General features: G+C 47.6%; 1 protein-coding gene across 1 annotated transcript in view; it reads left to right on the top strand.

Annotated features, from left to right (window-relative positions):
- Nucleotides 1-1,856: 1,856 nt before the first annotated feature.
- Nucleotides 1,857-22,556, top strand: part of LOC146176480 (protein lin-52 homolog) — a 30,119-nt gene continuing 9,419 nt past the window's right edge. The window contains exons 1-5 of the mRNA XM_084582806.1: nucleotides 1,857-1,996; nucleotides 2,255-2,329; nucleotides 2,491-2,525; nucleotides 4,799-4,865; nucleotides 14,283-14,366. Of these exons, the coding sequence (XP_084438932.1) occupies nucleotides 1,975-1,996; nucleotides 2,255-2,329; nucleotides 2,491-2,525; nucleotides 4,799-4,865; nucleotides 14,283-14,366 (283 nt within the window). The 5' untranslated portion in view covers nucleotides 1,857-1,974. The remainder of the gene's footprint in view (nucleotides 1,997-2,254; nucleotides 2,330-2,490; nucleotides 2,526-4,798; nucleotides 4,866-14,282; nucleotides 14,367-22,556) is intronic.

Consider the following 22,556-nt stretch of genomic DNA (forward strand, 5'->3'; position numbering starts at 1 on the left):
ACTTTCAGCTCTTTTGGTGACAATGTGGAAAAAAGTACAGGCCTTTTGCGAATAACTGCGACATCGTGCACACCTACAAAATACTCCTATATCAACCCAATACCAAATAGCATTATTTTCTCTGCTCACTAGACCTCTTAGGAGCACGGCTGACGGCTGTTGTACACTACAAAAATGGACATGACGCCCGTTAACTTGCCAAAAGTTTAAGGAGGCCCACCTAAAATTGGAAGTCACCATGGAGTTGGCCATACTCAAATTAGGTTATAGACACCAATTTCGGTCAGATGCGTAGCACGTCATATTTTGGAGATTCAGAGGGCCAAATTTCGGGGTGGCCCTCCCAAATTTTTAGGTTACCACTGAATTCCACGTACTGAAATAGGTCGGACTCCAGTTTTGGTCAAATTCGGACGAGATCAAATTTCGGGGGTCCAGAAGGCTTAATTTTGGGAATGGCCCACCTAGGTTTCGAGTTCACCACTTCGCCACACGCAAATTAGGTTGGGCACCAATTTTGGCCACATTCGCATGAGGTCCAATTTATGGGGTTCCTGCGGCCACACTCTGGGAGGCCCATTGAAATTTAGACGTTACCATTGAATTCGCTATATTCAATTTAGGTTGGACACCTATTTTCGCCAGATATAAGGGCGAGGTCAAATTTCGAGGGTCTAAAGAAAGGCAAATTTTTTATGTGCGGATATATACAGGGTCTTGAATATTTGGGGGCTGGGATTTAAAAAATTCCTATGCAAAATCTACTACTCCATTCGAGCTGAAATAACGTTCAAAAAGTAGCAAAATATAGTCTACGTTATCTGATAAGTGATTCAACATCGGTACTTGCCTAGATTTCCCGAAATCGAGAAAAAACTGCTCTCGGTGGCGTGCACAATTTTCGCAGAAGAGAGTCGAAAAGATATTTTGACATGATACGTCATCTGTCGAGCAGCGAGACAAGCTCCAACCCGGCCGTTGGCGCGCTTACCTCGCTGCCCGACAGATGACGCACCATGTCAAAATAGCTTTTCGACTCTTCTGCGAAAATTGTGCACGCCTCCGAGAGCAGTTTTTTCTCGATTTCGGAAAATCTAGGCAAGTACCGATATTGAATCACTTATCAGATAACGTAGACTATATTTTGCGACTTTGTGAACGTTATTTCAGCTCGAATGGGGTAGTAGATTTTGCATAGGAATTTTTGAAATCCCAGCTCCCAAATATTCAAGACCTTGTATATGTAATATCTGTAGACACGTCACTGCGGACGGGTCCTCTACGCACTCGGCGACATAAGCCCTCATTGCAAGCACTATCGTTGAAAAGCTAGGTTCAGAAATTAAAGCGGCTGTTGTATGCGCATTGTTTGCACCAGCAGTTGCTTTATAGCACGTTGAGCGGAACCACGAAGGGAAAACAATAACGCGCAAAGTGAGATTGTCAGCTTTGTGATGCGCTTGTAAGCAGTTTCAAGTCGCTTGAAAGAAATGCGCAGTACGTCGCAGAGGTGGCCGGTTTTCGTGTGAAGTTCTTCCGGCGCTGTTGTTGAACCAGTTTTTTCTTCGAATGGTGTCCTTTTCGCTCGGAACAGTGAAAAGAACGAAGTCTTTTTCACGCCGACTTTTGCACTGCAATGCACAGCAACACGCAGAGCGTTGCACTAAAAAAGCGCGAATAGCGCGAAAGGCAAGCTCGATCCTAGCAACGGCGGCTGCCTGAACATCGGCGCCGAATAAAAATGAAAACACAAAAAGGGCGAACTTTTCGCGCGCTTTTCCCCGCAACAACCCGCGGAGCCAATCACCGTTGAGAAAAGCGCTGAGGTGTGAGGTGAGAGAGGAGGATCTGCGAGGGTTCGCACTCGCAGGGCGGCGGCAGAGTTGTTCCACGACCGCTCGCAGAAAGTCACGACTATTCACGACTCTGCAGTTGGTGGCGGTACCTGACGAGCGCCGTGCGCATTTGAAAAAAATGGCGTCGAATAGCAATGGAGGTAAATTTGTACGCTCCTCGATTTGACGTTTGGGTCTTCGTTTTGCTTTCGCTCAGACATTTAACATTTTTGCGCATTCATTGCTAATTAGGTATTGCTGCAATCAAGTGTATTGTATTGCTGCGGGTCTTCAACGAAGGGCTCGTGTTAAGTAGATTGTCGGTGGGGCGGGAACGCGGTATGGAACACTGAAATATGATCACCGTGCAAAGCGCACAGCGGACGGCGGCCGATTGTGATTATTTCTGTTCTTTCCAGATGACCTGGACAAGGCTCTCGTGAGCGAAGAAAAGCTGGATGGACGGCTGTCCCCGGAGCTATGGCCCGAGCCTAGTGAGTTGTGCAGCGTGTTTGTGACATAGTTTGCGAATACAGCGTGCTTGGGAGATGGAGCTGCCATGTTGCAGGATTTGCTGCCTGCTGGGTTCTGCAGGCAAATTGAGAATTCTGCGCCCCGTTCACAGCTTTTCTTTCCTTCCTTTTTTCTTTTATAGTTCCGGGCGTTACGGAGTTTGCGGCGCTTCTTTCGGTGAGCAAGCTTTTGTGCAGAAGGCTTTTTTTAATTTTTGACGCGTAACAATTTGGAACTGTATTGTGCATTGCTGGTACTTATGTAAATCACTGATAGTGCTGTGCCCTAGATATTTAATGAGTATACTGTGCAGTCAGTCGGTCAGACATGTTCGAAAACTTTGCGTCCGTTTGCTGTGCGATGTTAGTGCACATCGGTGGTCGAAACTTCCGGAGTCCGTCACTACGGCGTCTCTCATAGCCTGAGTCGCCATGGAATGTTAAACCCTACAAACCAAACCGAAAGCTTAGCGTTTTGCCTGTACGGAGAAAGGCGAGGTAGTGCCGTTTTTCCAGTACTGCACATTCGACTCGTTATGCTGCGAATTTGCTAGCGCATATGCAAATGAGCCTTCAGCATGGCTTTGGCTGGTGATAGCTGGCAGAAGAAAATTTGAGGCACTGTTTGGTTGGCGAGACCGCGTGACATCGCGGAATTGGCAGGAGCTGCTAACTCTGGAATTCCTTTGAGATGGAAGGAGGGGGGGGGGGGGGGGGGGGATTGAACCCTGGACCCATTGATCCCAGAGTGGGGCATGCTACCCCTATGCCACACAGGTACAATTTTACGGCTTGGATAAAGTAATGCTTCATATGTGCAGCGGTTACGCACATAATTTGGTAGCTTGTGCCTGTGTGCTAATGAGTGTATGTGAGTTAATAGAAGCATAAATTAAGTTGAGCGAGTAGCAAAAGCATATACGCGAGTGAGAATTTGTAGACGGGAGCAAATAATGTTCGCGTCACAGGCTTAAATATGGAACTAAAGTGTCCTTCATTTTTTTTTTTTTTTAGACTCGTTCTAGTAGCTGAGCAATGATAGCTATTTTATACATAAATAAAAATTTCTGTCTGTGTTTCTAGCTGCAAGCGTATGTGATTGCATTGCGCCAATAACATGTACAATGAACAGTAATGGCACAAACATTCTGCTGGAGGAGGAAAAGAACTATTTAATTAAAAATGTGAACACTCCCAGGAGGACCTCAGTCCAGGAGCCTTTCAGGGGGGGGGAGGGGGGGTTACGGGAGGAACGCGGATGGGATGTAGGCATTCCCATAAGCAATGGTAGAGGGTGGGTGGGGCGGCGTTGCATGCGGTACAGTATGGTGGGAAGTCCTTGGGGTGAAAGATGTGGGCAAATTGAGGAGATGGGAACGAATGTGTCTGGAGTAGGCGCCAGTACGTGCTGTCGATGCGAGAAAGCGTGTGATGTGGTGGCGGGTACGTGGCACGGCAACGACGATAGTAGTGAACAATTGTAGTGTAGTCAAGAGGTTCGATGGGGGTGTATGATGGTTTGGGGAGGCCATCCACCGGCGCCCAGAAGCTTAGTTCTCGGGCAAACGCATGAGCGCGCTCATTTCCGAGGATGTCCTCCTGCCCAGGAACCCATGTGATGTGATGGGATCGGGAGGGGTAGGGTAGGGTATGCTGGAGGCATACGAAATCGGTTAACGGGTGTACTGCCAGCAAGTTTCCATTCCCACCTAAGCTCTAGTAAAGAGATTTGCAGTTGCTTTTCCACAAGAACACGGTCATGTTACTCAAGGGATAATGCACTTCGGCACTCTTGTGCAACTCAAGGGCTAAAGCCACCATTCGACGACTTTGTGGTTTTGTGTTCAGTTCTATATTCCATCATAATTGTCTTTGGCAAGCATTTCATTTACTAACCGCTGCTGTATATATGTATAAGGTTTACTACTAAACTGTTTAAATGCTCATAGCTGCTGATATGTTTCAATCTTTGTAGTGTCACTGGCTGTAACTGAACCAAATGGGTGTTCAGAGGAGTGCACTAAGATGATATATCATCTTGCCTGAATATGTTTCAAGCTTTGTAGTGTCACTGGCTGTAACTGAACCAAATGGATATAGTCTTTTGGTACATTTGATAGTCTGTAATGGCCTGGGTGTGATATGTAGGTACTTCTGCAAATAATTTTGTGCACACCTGACTTATTGCTGTGCTTTCACCTGATGCAGTAAAAAATAACTTTTGCTATGTTCTGAAGCTTGGATGGGTTATATAATGGCTGGAGAACCATGACTTTTTCGAAAGTCAGAGGCATCTCGTGAAGGTACAAGCATTCTTGTGTGTTAGGATCCCTGATGGTGCTGATTTCCATGCGGCTGCATTGGTTTTGCATGTTTATGTTTTGCAAAATAGTTTTTTTTTTTTTTCGTTTTGTTACAATTCACGATTGTTGCTTTTTCGTCCTGGTGAAGCCTCCACCGAATAAAACCACAAAGCCAAAGTTGGCTCTGGATGAAGATGGCCTAGTCATGCTTCAAGGTGAGCTGCTCTCTCGGACTTTTTTCAAACATCTGGTTATTTCAAGTTGGAGGCACAGAATTTTTTCAGGTTAGGCAGGTTCAACTGGAGATGGAGGAAGTCTTGTTTACAGACTCATGTCCAGGCCATTTAATTAAGCTGCCAGTTTGATGCAGAGCTAGAGTTTGGATTGATTTACATATTGTCCAGAGCATGTGCTGCGTATCCCATGAGGAGCAGCCATAGGGCTGCATCGACTGCAGATGATGTTGTCCAGCTCTTTTAGGATAGGGATATGAGGTGAAAGGGCATCATTTTTAACAGCAAGTTAGGCAGCGCAGTCCGGCTGATTGTGCTGCATGAAGTTGACCAACACTCATAATAACGCAATAGCGTTCAGCGAAAAACCCAATGTTGGCCTTGTTAGCTAAAAATCATTAGTATGCCCTTGGCAAGTGGTAATTGGCACTGATTGGCCGTGACTACCACAAGGCCACATGATATGGTCGAGTTGGCAGCAGCCGTGTAATCGGGTGGCTCGTGAGATGGAAGTTGAACCTGGGACCCTTGCATCCTGAGGCAGACATGCTGACCATAGGCCACACAGGCAGATTTGTATAGCCTGGTTAAAGTGGGGCTTTATATCCATGTCGGGTGACCTTACACATGACATGGTTGCTTATTACTCTGTGCTAATGAATATGGGGGAGATTATGTTTGAGCGAGAAAATTGTTGATGCTGTCACTTCATACTTAAAAGCAGAGGGAGCTTGAGCGTCCCCTGTGTTTTTTTTTTTTTTATATTATTATTATTATTGTAAGCACTGTGAGTGACCTTCATCTTCATCTCAGCGTAATCATCATCGGTCTTCGGGTCGTGCGAAGAAGACGAAGTGTTGCTAAGCTGTGGCTAGTCGGTAGCTGCTGCTTCGGCCTACCTGAAGTAAAAAGGTGAATTTGCTGGTGCGTTCTTCTGCCTCACAAGTGGTGGAGGTGACTCCTGATCCCAGCGTCCTCAACGCGGCACCCCCTGGAGCTCCGTTCCGGTCGTGTTCTTGGCGGCACATCAACCGCCATGGCGCAGTCACATCCCCCTGCTCTCACCGTTCCGGCGCCTGTAGCTACCGATGGGCATCCCACGGCTGCCCATGCCACCTCTGCACCACTGACGTCCCAAGGTGCACTTGCTCAGCACCATTTGACCCACCCAACTTGGTCAGTTACCTCACGTCAGCGCGACCCTCCGGTTTTCGCCGGTCTCCGCGGTGACGACGTCGAAGACTGGCTACAGCAGTACGATAGGGTGAGCGCTTTTAACGGTTGGGACGCTTCTATGAAGCTACTCAACGTCTCATTCTACCTGAGTGACGTGGCTAAGACGTGGTTCCTCAACCATGAGGACGCCATTCCTGACTGGCCTCAATTCACGACACAGATCCGCCAGATATTTGGAACTGTTGGTGCTGGTCCGGCCTCTTTTCAAAAGAAGCTAGAGACCCGTGTGCAGCTTCCAGGAGAGACATACACATCCTACATTGAGGACGTACTCGCCCTTTGCCGGCGAGTTAACAATGGCATGGTCGAGGCTGAACGTGTCGGACATATTTTAAAAGGAATTGGCTCTTTTGCCTACGCAGCTCTAGCTGCCCAAAATCCCGTCACGGTGGCAGACATTCGTGCCACTTGCCAGCGACTTGACTATCTACAGTCGCGCCGCCTCAACAACACCTGGGATCCGAGCCAAATTCCCGAAACTGATCTGCGCACCATCATACGATCTATAATACGGGAAGAGCTCCACAATGATATTTCGTCGGTTCCTGCCTTCTCACGCCCACCTGCTCAATCTACTGGGTTGCGTGGCATTATCAAGGAGGAGCTTACTTCACTCAATCGTCCCATGGCTACAGAACCACCAGCTCCGACGTATGCTCCGAACGTTCCGACGTATGCTGAAGTCACTGCGGCTCCTCCTCCTTGTCCTCCTGTCCATCACGCGCCTGTCCCACCCAGCCTCGCCGCCCTGTCCCCGCGACCACCGGTGTATGGTAATTGGCGGCCTCTCCCACCTCGTCCAGTATGTTTCTACTGCGGAATCCGCGGCCATGTAACACGCGTTTGTCGCCGACGACTGCGAGATGAGCGTGCGAGCTATGGGTACGTTCGACGTGACGACGCCTACCAGCTTCCTCCTCGCCAGTACTACACCGATAATGACCTCCGTCCCTCTTCCTCCCCGTCGACTTCTCCTGACCGGTCTAGGACAGCACGGCCATCGCGTCGTCGCTCCCCGTCACCCTTTCGCCGGACTTCGTCGCCCCTTCGCCCTCCATCTTCAGCTTCTGCCCGCCAAACGGAAAACTAACCTGTGCAGTTTCCGGAGGTAAAACTGCACCGCCTGTCGTCTCTCCAATTCCTCCTCTGCTCCCATCAAACATGTTGACTGTATTCCTTGAGGGACATGAACTGGAAGCTTTAATTGATACCGGCGCCGCTATTTCTATTATGAAACTTGACTTGTGTTTAAAACTGCGAAAGGTGCGCACACCTTATACCGGTCCTCCTTTACGTGCTGCAAATGGACAGAATATTAACCCTTGTGGAGCGTGTACAGCCCGAGTCACCATTGATGGCATCTTGCACTTCATTGAGTTTGCTGTCCTATCCTCCTGTGTCCATCAACTCATCTTCGGCTGGGATTTCCTCCAAAACGCCTCAGCAGTCATTACGTGTTCCCCTCCCACTATTGAAGTCACTGAATGCAACATTCTTGCCGATAGAGAACCACTTTCTTCCCGTGTAGTTATGCTTGCCGATCACGTCCTCTATCCGGGCAACGAAGATATTCTATCTGTGACTTCTGACGCCGTCACCGATGGCGACGTCCTGATTACACCCAGCCCTCGTCTCCTGTCAAGAGGTATTATCATCATCGTGTCCCTTCTTCGCTTCTCCAGCGGTTCTTCTCTTCTCGCCGCATTCAACACCACATCAGAGCCCATTCTTCTGCGACGCGACTCTACTGTTGCATCAATTGCTTCCGCCCAGCCTGTCACACTTCTTCCCATTTCCACCTCCGATCGCTCTGATTCATCCCCTGCCTCGCTCAGTGCAGCACTTCGCCACACGATCAGCACCGACCTGACAACAGACCAGACAGACTCATTGCTCGCTGTATTGAACAAGCACGCAGACTCGTTCGACGTCAATTCCGGCACACTGGGTCAAACCGCTGCAGCAACGCATCGCATACTCACCGACGGATCAAGCATAGTTAGACGCCGGCCTTATCGTGTTTCCCCAACCGAGCGCAAAGTTATTCAGGAAAATGTTGCTGACATGCTTGCACGCAACATCATACGCCCATCGTCTAGTTCCTGGTCATCGCCTGTTGTGCTAGTGCAAAAAAAAGACGGTTCGGTTCGTTTTTGTGTAGATTACCGTGCTCTAAACAGAATAACTCGTAAGGATGTGTATCCCCTCCCTCGAATTGACGACGCCCTCGATTGTTTGCAAGGTGCCCAATTTTTCTCCAGCCTTGACTTAAGATCAGGCTACTGGCAGATCCCCATGAATGAAGATGATAAAGAGAAGACCGCCTTTGCAACACCGGACGGTTTATACGAATTCAATGTAATGCCTTTTGGACTCTGCAACGCTCCTGCTACATTCGAGCGTATGATTGACACAGTTCTCCGCGGCCTCAAATGGAAAACATGTCTCTGTTACTTAGATGACATCGTCATTTTTTCTTCGTCATTTCCTGATCACCTTACTCGTCTCGATGAAGTTTTGACAGCACTTTCCAGCGCTGGCCTACAGCTAAACACGAAGAAATGCCGTTTTGCATCAAAATCCATTAAAGTTCTTGGCCATCTCGTAAGCAGCGAAGGAATTAAGCCTGACCCTGAAAAAATCGCTGCTGCGCTGCACTTTCCCCGTCCAACTCGGGTCAAAGATCTCCGCAGTTTCCTCGGCTTGGCATCATACTTCCGCAGATTCATCCGCAATTTCGCCTCTATTGCCTCACCTTTACATGCGCTTCTTCACAACGACACGCCTTTCATCTGGTCTCCTGCTTGCGAAGAAGCATTTGAAACTCTGAAGCGTGCTCTGACTTCGGGTCCCGTCCTCTGCCATTTTGATGATAAAGCACCGACAATTTTGCACACCGACGCCAGTAGCCATGGCATTGGCGCTGTCCTTCTGCAACGCCAAAACACCTCTACAGAAAATGTTGTTGCCTATGCGAGCCGAACTCTGACTTCTGCGGAACAAAACTACACTATTACCGAACAAGAATGTCTCGCCGTCGTCTGGGCTGTTCAGAAGTTTCGTCCTTACCTGTACGGCCGTCACTTCACAGTCGTCACTGACCACCACGCCCTATGCTGGTTATCCACTTTGAAAAATCTGTCCGGTCGTCTCGGGCGGTGGATCCTCCGCCTTCAAGAGTACGACTTTACTGTCACTTGCAAATCGGGCAAGAAGCACAAGGACGCCGACGCTCTCTCTCGTTGCCCTATTGCTTTGCCGTCGCAACCCATGTCCTCGCATTCCTCTCCTGTCCCAACGGAGTCAAGCCATTTAAACCCTACAGTTATGCAGTCTTTGAGCGCCGCCTCTATTGCTCCCATGCCAGATATACCCTGCAATCTTGCTCACCACCAGAGTGCTGACCCTTACTGTCAAAAGCTGATTGATAGTCTCAGCGGTGTTATTAGACCTCCAAATGCCCGTCTCCGTCGTCGGCTCAAAAATTTCAAGTTACAGGATGGCACATTATTTTGGCACAACTACAGCCCACTGGGCCACACATGGGTTCCCGTAATTCCTTCTTCCCTGCGTCCTCAAGTTCTACAAGCCTTTCACGACGACCCCACCGCAGGTCACCTTGGGTACCACAAAACCTACGACCGCATCAAACGTCGTTTCTTCTGGCCTGGCCTTTCAACCTCAGTATTAAAATACGTAGCGTCTTGCATCCCTTGTCAACGACGCAAGCGGTCTACGTCGCCTCCTGCCGGTCTCTTGCAACCTCTCCCATGTCCTTCCACACCTTTCGAAGTCGTCGGAATCGACTTGTATGGACCCCTGCCCTTGACTCCAGCTGGCAACCGCTGGGTCGTTACTGCCGTTGACCACCTCACCCGATACGCTGAAACCGCAGCACTTCCTTCCGGCTCCGCTTCCGAAATCGCCAACTTCTTCCTCCACACCATACTTCTTCGCCACGGCGCCCCTCGCCTCCTCCTTAGCGATCGTGGCAAGTCGTTCCTCTCCACCGTCCTCGCCGCAGTGCTTCATGCTTCAGGCACGGTGCATAAAACTACATCTCCTTACCACCCTCAGACCAATGGCCTCACGGAACGCTTTCATCGCACCCTTTCTGATATGCTATCCACCTACATTCACCCTCAGCACAACAACTGGGACTCTTTACTCCCCTTTGTAACCTTCGCCTACAACACTGCCGTTCAACGAACCACCACCTACTCTCCGTTTTTTCTTGTTTATGCCCGCCATCCTACCTTCTCCCTCGAAGCATCTTTCTTCACAGCTTCTACTCCTTCTGCCGCGCCTTCCCACGAACAGTTCGTGTCTCGTATCGCCCACTGCCGTGATCGTGCCCGCCTTCAAACTGAAGCCACTCAAGCTTCCAGGAAAAGCACGTATGATGCGACTCATCGCTCAGTGTCTTTCCGCCCTGGAGACGAAGTGCTACTCTGGACACCTACTCGCATCCCCGGCCTGTGTGAAAAGTTTCTGAGCCGTTTTATTGGCCCGTACACGGTTCTGGAACAAACTTCCCCTGTAAACTATCTCATCACACCTGCATCGCCTGTTCGCGATCGCCGGTGTCGCGGCACCGAGATTGTGCACGTGTCGCGCTTGAAACCCTTTAACCGCCGACCTTAAGATTTAATTTGCGACCAGGATGGTCGCTTTCGTTCGAGAGGGGGAATGTTGTAAGCACTGTGAGTGACCTTCATCTTCATCTCAGCGTAATCATCATCGGTCTTCGGGTCGTGCGAAGAAGACGAAGTGTTGCTAAGCTGTGGCTAGTCGGTAGCTGCTGCTTCGGCCTACCTGAAGTAAAAAGGTGAATTTGCTGGTGCGTTCTTCTGCCTCACATTATTATTTTCTTTTGTATTTTCGTGGTAGGATATCCTAGCTTGCTTGCGGAGCAGAGGCGTCTCTGCTTGTGTGGTGTGATTGAGTTTACAGTGAGTGAGGGACATGGATGAGGTGGTAGGGCAATGTATTTCGCTGACTCTGTAACCCGAGGATTGCAGTGTTGTGGCATCAAATTGTATAACTGTATTGCACCAATGGCAGTTGTATGGCTTCAGAAGTGTGCGTAAAGAGGCATTAGTACGCAAGTAGTCTGAGTACTAGGTTATCGGGCCATTTCTGTTGCTGAAGCTCTGAGGAGGTGGCTAGACAAGTGTCACCCGAGCATTGTTCCTCGGCCTCTGTGCACCGGTTGTTAGTTAGCCATGCAGTGATTGTGCACACAAGTTTACATCTTGGCTCCTTGATGAGAGAGGGGATGTCTGTTGTCCCCATCATGTTTGACTGTAGCTGATGGTTCGTAAGATGCTGAATCTGCTATGCTGGTATGGGACAGTATTGGCTTTTGGCAGTATAAGAACGCCATTCTGTTTAGCCAGCAACTCGCATGCATTCAAACAGCATTGAGATCTGTTACCACTGGAATGGACAGCAGCTGAAGGTAGTTTTTCAGGAAGTTTTTCGGCTACTCCCAGGAAGTGGGGAGAGCTGAGAGCCTGCATTGCTATTGGTTTCTCTGATATTGCATTGCAGTGCCGCATGCGATTTTCTTGCTCTGCTTCATGGTCGCATGCGGCCATTTTTCATGCATGGTCCACATTTCGTTAGACCTATTCTACATTGGAAAGCTCTAAAAGAATAACTGTAGTTGAGTGCCATTCAAGAATGAATCGACAGGCACGGCTTAAATGAGGCTGTCCATGCAATGGCATTGTCTATTGTAAGGAAGTTGTGGTAATCTGTTTACAAGGTGGCATCTGCAAAGCCAACTGTTATTTTACTCTAGGGGATTAGCTGTGACATCATGACAGTTGATATCATTGGCTGGAATGTCTTAGGGGTGTTGGCACTTCGTCCTTGAGTTGTTTTCAACTGTGGCATTGAGGTTGGCCAAAAAAAATGTACCATCTAACTGAAGCTTGTCAACATATGCAGTTTTGGGGACCTCACTACTGGGCAAAGCATTGGCTTGTAAATTTAGTTTCCTCTGCAGCATTCCTACCTTGAATGCCCAAGTCAAACCTGCATGCTGATCATTCAGCAGAATTCTATTTGCCTTTTAAATAGAAAAGATTTTATGTTGCATATGTGGCAATTCTTGAGAGAGCCACGACGTTTCGCATATTAACACAATGGCATGAAAGGCTGTGTTATGCAGAATATCGAATTTCTGCATCAATATTGTCATTGTGAGTGAAAAATCATGAGCATGCCTATTGCAGTGGGCAAGTGACATGGCCAGACACTAATTGGTCGCCAGGTTGCCTGACTCCATGAGACCGCATGACATCGCCAACTTGGGTAGCTCCTTTGAGGTGGAAGGGTCAGGTGGGATTCGAGCCCATAGCGACGCTTGGATACGAAGTCAGACGTTTCTATCCCTAGGCCACACAGGGCACATTCTAACGGCTTGGTTAAAGCCGGCCTTCACTTATGTGCCAGGTGGTCTTGCACATAGTGTGGTAGCTCGCGACTGTACACTAATGAGCATGTGTGTAATAGCAGAGGCACAAATTAATGGATCCAAATTGCATGTATGTACAGTTTTTGGAAAGCTTAGAACCTAGAGGGGCTTGCTTTCCTGAGCCACAGCGTGCAGCTCGTAATGCATCTCCAGCATTCCAAATCTCCTGGAGGTAAGATTTTTTGCCTTGCAGTGGGAAGGCCTTTTATGAATGCTAAAGGAACACCTTTCACAGCTTGAAAGCAAATCTCCTGGTCCCTAAACTTTTGACAAAAACTGTACACACAGATTCACGAGGAGAGCTGAAACGCTGGAACCGATAATACTGTCATTTCACACCTTTAAGGGCAGATTATTTTATATATATAATTTCTTACTGTGCATTTACTGAGGACAAGACGTGATAAATGTGTGAACAGCAGCAGCAGCAGTATGGCTTGCTTTGGAAATGTACTTACTTTATGGCCGAAAGACATACAACCGGATGAGAGTATGCAGCCTGTCTCTTCTCCACTCTTTCAGGTAGGCCTCTCTTTTTGTCTCCATGACACTCTGAGCGTTAGAACACCACAAGTGGTTTCTGAGTGTAGGTGTTTGGAAAAAAAGCAAACATTCTTGAAGTTTGCTTAGAGGGGCACGTTGGAATTCTTACTTATGTATGCATGCCTTAGCTCTGAAGGGGCTCCCCTTTATGTTCCCTAATCTCACGTTTGCTTGTTTATCGGTAAATAGAAGGTCTGGCTGAATAGAAATTTTTGTGGAACCAAGCCCAGGCATGCGTGTTCAAAACGGCATATGTACAGCTTTGCACATGCCATACTTAGCCAGGCACTTTTCTCGGCTTCTTGCCTGGTAGGAGCCCAAGTACAGGTCAGCTGAGACTGACATCTGCATTGTTGCAAGATGTCCCGTTCGTGCTACAAAGCACATTAAAGCAGAGCGTGCTTATGTTTAGTGCTGTACACATTCGTCATCTGCCTATGTGTGGGACATGGCCGTCCACGTCTTTCTGAGGCAATATCGTAGGCCATGGAATGCACGTGGAAAGTTCTTCTGACCATATGTACTGTGGTCATGAAAAGACTGTCAAGTGAAGTTTTGTTTATCGATAATTAGAATCTTAACATTCTCGGTAACCACGCGCACTAATTTATAGCTGTGCCACCGAGGTACCCAGAATGATTTCTTGTGAATGTCTTTTGGTTTTGACTCTTTGTACTTGAACAAGAATGAGGAGTAATACAATTAGTCTGTAGCTTAGTGGGCATAACAACAAGTTTCAAAGTGCATACTTTGTCGGAGACCAAGGGGTTTGCTCTGAGCTGCACAGTGGAGTTTGTAGTGCATTGTCAGTGTTGGAAGTCTCCTGAAGGTGTAATAGGTCTTTAGTCTTGTCCCTTCTGATGGGTAGGACTCGCACAAATGCCGCAGGAGCCCTGGATACATGGCTTAGAATCAAGTCCCCTTGGCTTCAAACCTTTGACAAGGGGTTTAACTAGGTCTGTTCATGGTCGTTTGCAAAATTCTAAGTGGCGTCTTTATCACCTGCCTAAAGTTATAGGGTTACTAGGATCATAAGATTACTCTTAATTGTAGTGAGGGGTTAGTATCTTGCCATACAGAGTGCAGCTTTATTACTGGCAACTGGGTGACTTGGGGTGCTGTCACCTTTCTTGCAGAGCTGAGTAGCCTGACTGCTGCGGCTTTGCTTGAGAAAGTGAAGGACCTTCAGAACTTGGCATACCAACTGGGCATCGAGGAATGTAAGTAACCCTGTGTTCCACCACACTTTGTTAACTTGATGTGCTGAGGCATACAGATTGCACTAAGCATTGCTTCCCTGAAGTGATAGTACAGAAAAGGGGGATAACTGTTGTGTTGTACCCCGTACAGTCTAATATTGTACCTGATGGCGGGTGGTGATCTATATAAGGGCAGTAATTCTGCATCCGATATAGTTCTTTCCACATGGGCACTTTAAATTTTGTTTCGCTTGTTTGAACAGTGCACGCAGGTAGGCAGGAGTTCACAGAGCCGATTCAGATACAGCATACTCTTACATGCCTTTGCCAGGAGCACTGTGCCGTGATTTAAATGTGTAACTTATGTTCCTGTGAACCTGTCGAGAAAAATGTGTGGGTCTGAAAGCGTGTTATTATAGGATATGAATAGGATATGAATTTAATCAAAATGAACTGAACGAATTTAGCCTACCAAAAAGTTAATCTGTTTTCTCTCACATAGGTTCATTACCATTACTCCTAAATGAAACAGAATCAGATCTCCTTGAGGGCCTCCAAAACCAAGGTGTAACGGCAGTTCGGAGAATAACAATCAGGCGAAAGAATGAGGAAATAACGAAACCTATTGTTCTCACTATCAAACGGAGTACACTTCCTGAATTCATCAATGCGGAATTTATCCGATGCAAAATTAACCCGTACATACCAAGCCCCCCCCCCCCCCCCCCCCCCCCCCCCCCCGCAGGTGCTTCAAGTGTCAGCGATACAGGCATGGTAGCCAAACATGCCGAGGACGTTACGTGTGCAAAATGCAGCGCACATGACCATGCAACCGATAATTGCCACGCAAATGACTTCAACTGTGTCAACTGTGAGGTCACACACCCTGTATACTCACGGTCCTGTGTGGCCTTTCAGGCAGAAAAGGAAGTGACAAATTTGAAGGTAACTGATAATACAGTAAAAGCTCGTTAATTCGAACTTCACGGGACCGGGAAAAAAGTTCGAATTATCGAATGGCCTCGAAAAAACTGACCAAAGCCGTTTGCACTACGGTAAATGTACCGTATTTAGTCTCGTAACGAACTCGCTCGCATAATGAACCCACCCAGCCCCGATTTCTGCCTACGAATCTGGAAAAAAAAAATAATAATAATAAAGGCGTCAGTCGTTAGCGCGTCCCTCTGTTTCGCGCCTTCACGGTCCACAACACATTTCTTGGCAGTGCGCCAAGATGCTGCGCGGCGATAACGGCGTGTTTATCTTTTCACTTTAGCTCAGGCAGGGGGGAGGAAAGCGAACTTGGCAAAGTGCCAGCGCTTATCCGGTTGTGCAAGCCTCCTTTTCAGTATGTTCGCTTTATCATGCTATGAGCGACTTGACTTGGGCGGGCGGCGCCATCTACTGCCACTCCAATCATCGGAGCGAACGGTGCTAAAAGCTGGCGTCATGATCGCGGCTGACTCGCGTGCTTCCGTTGACGACTGATGGGTGAAAGGATGGATGGCTATCGCAAAAAAGAAAAAGAAAAAAAAAAGTTTAACTCATAGTGCCCGTCCGAGATCATAGACAAAAAAGGGTTGGAATTAACGAGTATTTAGTTGCGAGCTACGGAGGTTGCACAGAAGAGAGAGCAGGCAGCCGCCGCCGCGCGGCATGCACTGACCTTGCCGCCGGCCGCCACGCCGGTCATGGCGCCATTTAAGTTTTACCCACTCTTCCATGGTTTTACCTGGTTCCATCTTCTGTCCCCGTTTTGGACGTGCGCAGCCTCTAATTATGCCTACCGATCGCGGAGGTGTTTCTTTATCTTTTTTTTTTCTTTCTTTTTTTGCCGCGTGATGTGCGTCAAGCCGCCCCAGACGCGGCGGCGCGTAGTTCGAATTATCCGTAGCGGAACCGACTCGCGTACGAATTAACGGGCTTTTTTATACACAGATCTCTATGGAGCTTGGCCGGACCTAGTAGTGTAGTTCGAATTACACGAAAATTCGAATTATCGAGGTTCGAATTAACGAGCTTTCACTGTATATCTTACGGAGAGGCGAGGAAGAAACAAAGTGCTTTCCTCCGCTCCCTATGCTGACGCAGCCCGCAGAAGGGCCATGCCGCGTCTAGTAACGGTGGGCACGCAGTGCAATGCTGTTGACGTGCTCCCACCACGGCTCCTCATTACCGATATTTGCAATCCCGGAGGTTACTTTCTCCCAGACGTCTGGGACACCAAAGACATCTGAGAGGGACTTGGTTCCTCTTCAAAAACCTCCATGCCTTCACCAGAGGCGATGGAGGTGAGCGTTGACTCCGCAGCGTCAGGGGCGCCTAGGGAGTCTGCCAATGAAAGGCAGTGCCTGCTGGACTGCTTCAAATCGAAAAAACATACAACATTTAAGCCACCTGATAAAGGCGGCGAGTCTTAAACCCACTGTCTCATGCACATTCCGCACTTACAAAAATGGCTACCGAGAGCATCATTTATTGGAACTGTCGAGGACTACTAAATAATCTGGATGATGTATACGAAATCCTTGCCGAGCACCAACCACACATACTTTGTCTGCAAGAAACCCACTTAAAATCGGCAGACACAAGTTTTCTCGAGCAGTATCTTGTATTCAGGAAGGATAGGCAAGGCAGCACTCGCCCTTCTGGCGACGTTGCCATTGTAACTCAAAAATCAATCTCATGCCGAAGCATCACTTAATACAGACTTGGAGGCAGTGGCAATACGAACCTTAATTTTTGGTAAAATAACAACGGTGTGTTCTCTGTATATTCCTCCAGATTATAGGCTATGTAGCAAAAGTTCTGAAAAGCTGATTAAGTTCCAGAACCATGGCTGCTGGTCGGAGACTTTAACACACACCATCCATTATGGGGATGTTTAGGAACGGAGTCCCGAGGTGTGCCAATTGAAAAATTCTTTTTGTCCCCTGGATCATGCTTACTTAACACAAAAGAGCCAACATACTACAACCTAGTACAAACACATGCACAGCCATAGATTTAGCTATTGGCTCCCCAATGTTTTTGGCAGCTAGAGTGGGTTGTTATTAACAATCTATATGGAAGTGACCATTCTCCGATCTCTGTAAAGTATGCAGAGAATTAAAAATAAAATGAGTCTAATCCTAGAAAGTTTAAAGAATATGCAGCCAACTGGAAGATGTTCAGGCAATACTCATCATTGGCTTGTTCACCATTAACTGACTTAGCCGTTGATGAAACTCAGCGCTTGATCACACTGCACATATAAAGGCGGCAGAAAAATACATTCCACGGACGTCAAATAAGCCACAAAATAAACGAAGACTCTGGTGGAATGCAGAATGTAAGACTGCTCATGAAACTCAAAACAGGGCATGGTCGAAACTGCGTCGATACCCCACAGCCGAAAACCTAATAGTATTAAGCGTGCAAAGGCAAATGGCAGGCGTGTTCGACGCATCTCCAAGCGAGAAAGCTGGTCATCATTCCTTTCTTCTGTGAACTCTTATTCTGGCTCACACAAAGTTTACAATAGAATAAGAGCACTCAAAGGATATAGCACAATCCCAACACCCCTTGTCAGCACCAGTGGCGACTCTCTAGAAAAACAAGCAGGCACACTAGGGCAACACTTTGAATACATACAGTAGAATCTCGTTGATACGATTCCCATGGGCTCCGACAATAAAAGCGTATTATCCGAAAATCGTATTATCCAAAACGGACTCCAAAAGATCGCGAATAATACATACTTGGCACAGAACTTGCTTTTATTAAAGCACGTTAAAATAATCCGTCACTTTGCGTTGCACTTTTTGCTTTTCGAGGTCCTGAAGAAAGCTTTTTTGGAACTCGTAGAAACGAGTAGCAGTTTCCTCACTCAGCTCCGCAGACGCGACAAAGCCACGAAGCCCGTCCAAAGCTTGGGGTGCACCGTCAGTATTTAATGGCCGACGATCGCCGCTGCAATCTCCGGCGTCTTGGTTGTCATCGTCGTCGCTCTCCTCTTCAGCGGTAACATCTGCAATGATGTCTTGGACGGTGCGCAATTCGTATGTCGCCAGTTGGTCGTCCGCCGATACAAACTCTTCCGGAGACACGCCGACATCGAGGTCACCCCAGTCCTGGATGTCAATCTCTGCGCTGTCAGCTCCATGTTCCTCCGTATCGCCAGATGCACAAAAAAAGCCACACTTCTTGAAGCAGTTGGCGATGGTGTCGGGTTTGACGCGATCCCATGACATCGCTAGAATATGAATGGCATCAAGAAGATCCACCTTCAAGCTGGCATCTTTCCGGTCAATCTTGGCCAAAAAGCGTCTGACCAACAAGCCCCTAAAGTGAAATTTCACGTTTCTAATGATTCCTGCATCTAAGGGGTGCAAGTGGCTGGTGCAGTTGGGCGGCAGGAAAATTACTCTGACGTTTTGCAGCCACGAAGTATCGACAGGGTGCGCGGCACAATTGTCGAGAAATAGAAGAATTCTACGGTTCTCGGCACGCATCCGGATAGATGGGTGAGGAACTCTGAAAAGGGCTCCGGTCGTCCATGCCTTCCTATTCGCTTTGTAAACGACAGGAAGGCGTGGGTTACGCGAGAAGCAGCGTGGCTTCCAGAACTTGCCAATGACGGTAGGCTTGAGCTTCTCGGTTCCATCAGCATTGCAGCACAACAATACGGTGACTCTTTCTTTGCTTTTTTTTCCACCTTGACACGTCTCACCTTTCATACTGAGACTTTTCTCGGGCTGGAGGTTGATGAACAACCCAGCTTCATCTGCGTTGAACACGTCCCTTGGCTGGTATTGAGCGATCACCGCCGGCAGAGTCGAAAGCCAGTTGGAGACCTGATCTTGGTCGGCAGACTTCCCTTCGCCGGAAACGGTTTTATACGACAGGCCATGTTGTGTTTTAAAACGATGGAGCCACCCGCCCGAAGCTTTAAAATCTTCAATGCCCAACGAGAGTGCAATCTCATCAGCTTTCTCGCGAACAACTGTCTCGTCCACGTTCACGCCCGCCGCCCTTACTTCCCTGAACCACGCCAGTAGAACCTCTTCCATCTTGCCATGCTGGGCACCCCTTGTTTGCTTCACGCCGGCGCCGAAGACTTGAATGTTTTTCCGAATTTCTTCTCGCTTGCCGACGATCGTGTTCAGCGTGGAGACAGGCAAACAAAGTTCGCGTGCCAGGTTGACACGTTTCTTCTGCGGATTGTCGTCGACTTTTACGAGAATATCAAGTTTTTCTTTCAGCGATAACGCTTTACGCTTCCTAGACATGGTGAAGCGCACGGGTGAAACGCGGCACCAAAACAAAAACGATAAGTGCGAAGTGCAAGCTGAACGCTCTGAAAACCAAAATGGCAACGAGAAATGGCAAACACAAAGCCAACAAAGCCTACAGCATCGTCAATCACTGCTTCTTGGTCACGTGATTTTACCGTGATTACTATGTCTTAGGATAGATGGCGCTAAAAACCTTCGGTGCGCTTCGGCGCTTTTGTTGTGCGAGCTTGGGAAAATGGCTCCCAGAGGCCGCCACACTGCTGCAGACGCTGTGCTGAGGCACGGCCGGACTCGAGCCGAGCCGAGCCAGGCCAAGCCTCGAGCATACGAAGCGCATGTCGTCGCGTGTTCAGTCCGCCGTACCTGTAGTTTCGCTCGATGCAATAATTTCAGTAGCTCTGCCCACCCTCTGCAAAGGACTGGCTCTGATGTCATCATCATAGTTGGAGAGATGTGATTCCTACACGTATCTAGCAAAGGTCATGTCCAACATCGAGAATCGACCACGAGCGCTAGGGGAGTTACGACCACTGCAGCTACTGTCAGATCCCGCTAGGACACTTTTGCTGCCTCCTGGCGCGAAAATCGAAACTGCGCGAGATTTACGGAAGACGTTTCCACGATTGTATTATCCAAAACGACGTGGAAATACGATCGTATTAGCCGTACAAAAATGCATTACCTCTATAGGGCATCGGCCGGGAACAAAAAAAAAAAACGTATTATGCCGAAAAGCGTATTTCGCTGAATCGTATCGAGATTTCACTGTATTCAGCTCAGCACACTATACAGATTCCTTTTTGCGGCACAAGGTAACTGAGGAGAGGAAGCACATACACGATAAAAGACCATGCACAGGAAGGTACAATAGCCCTTTCTCCATGCAGGAGCTGAAGATTGCACTAGGCACATGTAACACAGCACCCGGTCCTGACAGGATCACATATGGAATGCTCAGGCACCTGCATGTGGACACTCTTGAAACCCTACTCTGCCTGTATAATAAAATATGGGCCACAGGACACTTTCCTAAAGCATGGAAGGAAGCGATCATTATCCCAATACTAAAAACTGAAAAAGAACCCACACTTGCTGCTAGTTATCGGCCTATTGTACTTACCAGCTGTTTATGCAAGCTTTTTGAAAAAATGGTAAATCGTCGCCTTCTCCATTTCCTTGAATACAATGGTCTTCCTCATCAAAACCAAGCTGGTTTTAGTGCTGGGTGGTCAACAGCTGATCAGCTCATTGCATTTGAGTCTTATGCAAGGGATGCTTTTGTACATAAACAGTATTGTTTATCTGTCTTTTTCGATCTTGAAAAGGCATATGATACCACTAGGCGCTATGGTATCATCACCGACCTCTTCTCTCTTGGCATCACGGGGAACATGTTGAATACAATACGAAGTTACTTGTCTGAACGGACCTTCAAAGTTCATGTTGGCAATGCATACTCAAAGCAGTACATACAGGAAAATGGTGTCCCTCAAGGTGGTGTTCTCAGTTGCACACTTTTCATAGTCAAAATGAACTCTTTTAAAAAGCGTGCTGCCAAGAACCATTTTTTGCTCCGTGTATGTAGATGACGTCCAGATAAGCTTCAAATCTGGAAACTTGGCCATCTGTGAACGTCAGATTCAGCTAGGTATTAACAAACTGTCTAAAATGGGCTGATTACAATGGGTTTAAATTTAACACTGGAAATAGTGCTTGCATGCTTTTCACCGAGCAGCGTGGCATCAGACCTGACCCCAACATAACACTGAATGGTCAGAGCCTTGTTGTTCAAGAAGAACATAAATTTCTTGGCGTAGTTGTCGACGAAAAGCTTTCCTTCATTGCACACATAAAACAGCTGCGACTGAGATGTCTCAAGGCAACGAATCTACTAAAAATTCGATCTCACCAGTCATGGGGCACAGACCGTGACTGCCTCCTGAGCCTTCTCAATAACATAATTCTGTCGTGCATTGACTATGGCTCGATGGTTTATGGGTCAGCATCATCCTCTGCTCTAAAATTGCTCGACCCAGTACACCACCTTGGCCTTCGCCTCACCACGGGTGCTTTCTGAACTAGCCCAATAGTTAGCCTCTATGTTGAGGCGAACCGGTGGTCACTGCAAAGAAGACAATTTATTGTGTAACCTATGGTACAAAGGTACTATGCTAAGTGGATCATCCATGTTGACGGCTCCTGCTTGACACTAGTGCAGAACCTTTCTCAAGAAAACCATCAATAGCACCACCCTACCCAACCAGACTAGCCACTGATATTACGCTCGCCAGTCTTCATACAACTTCCATTAAAGACTTGACTGCTCCTTGGGAAATGCACGCTGTTAATTATGACCTGTCATTTCTTGAAGTGGGGAAACACGCATCCCCTATTGCCATACAGCAGCACTTCATGTCACTTCAGGCAATGTACACTTGTGGTGAATATTACACTGATCTTCAAAGTCTGCTCAAGTGTCGTGTGTAGCACATGGACTGCAATTTTCACTTTAAAAAACACTGAACAGACATACAAGTATACTTACCGCTGAATGCCATGGAATCCTGCTAGCTGTGAGACACATTATTGAAAACAAAGTATGTACAGCTGCAATCTTCGCAGACTCCCTCAGCGTTTTAACCTCCAAATCTTCTTCGAAATGGCATAAGAACCCAGTCCTAAATTCTCTTTTACAACCTCATGTCTAAATTAGAACATCAAATTATGCTATGTTGGGTACCAGGCCACTGTTGTATACCAGGCAACGAGTTTGCTGATAGGCTTGCTGTGCCAGCTGCCCTTTGAAATTACACAGACATTGACAAGATAACTTATCATGACCTGAAGCCATACTTAAAAAACATTATTTGGCAACAATGGCAAGAGAAGTAGATCGCAGCAACAGAAAATAAACTACACCATAAAGCCAAGGATA

The sequence above is a fragment of the Amblyomma maculatum genome, chromosome 10 (genome assembly GCF_055883805.1).
Source record: "Amblyomma maculatum isolate TAMU_Amacu chromosome 10, ASM5588380v1, whole genome shotgun sequence".
Lineage (NCBI taxonomy): Eukaryota > Metazoa > Arthropoda > Arachnida > Ixodida > Ixodidae > Amblyomma > Amblyomma maculatum.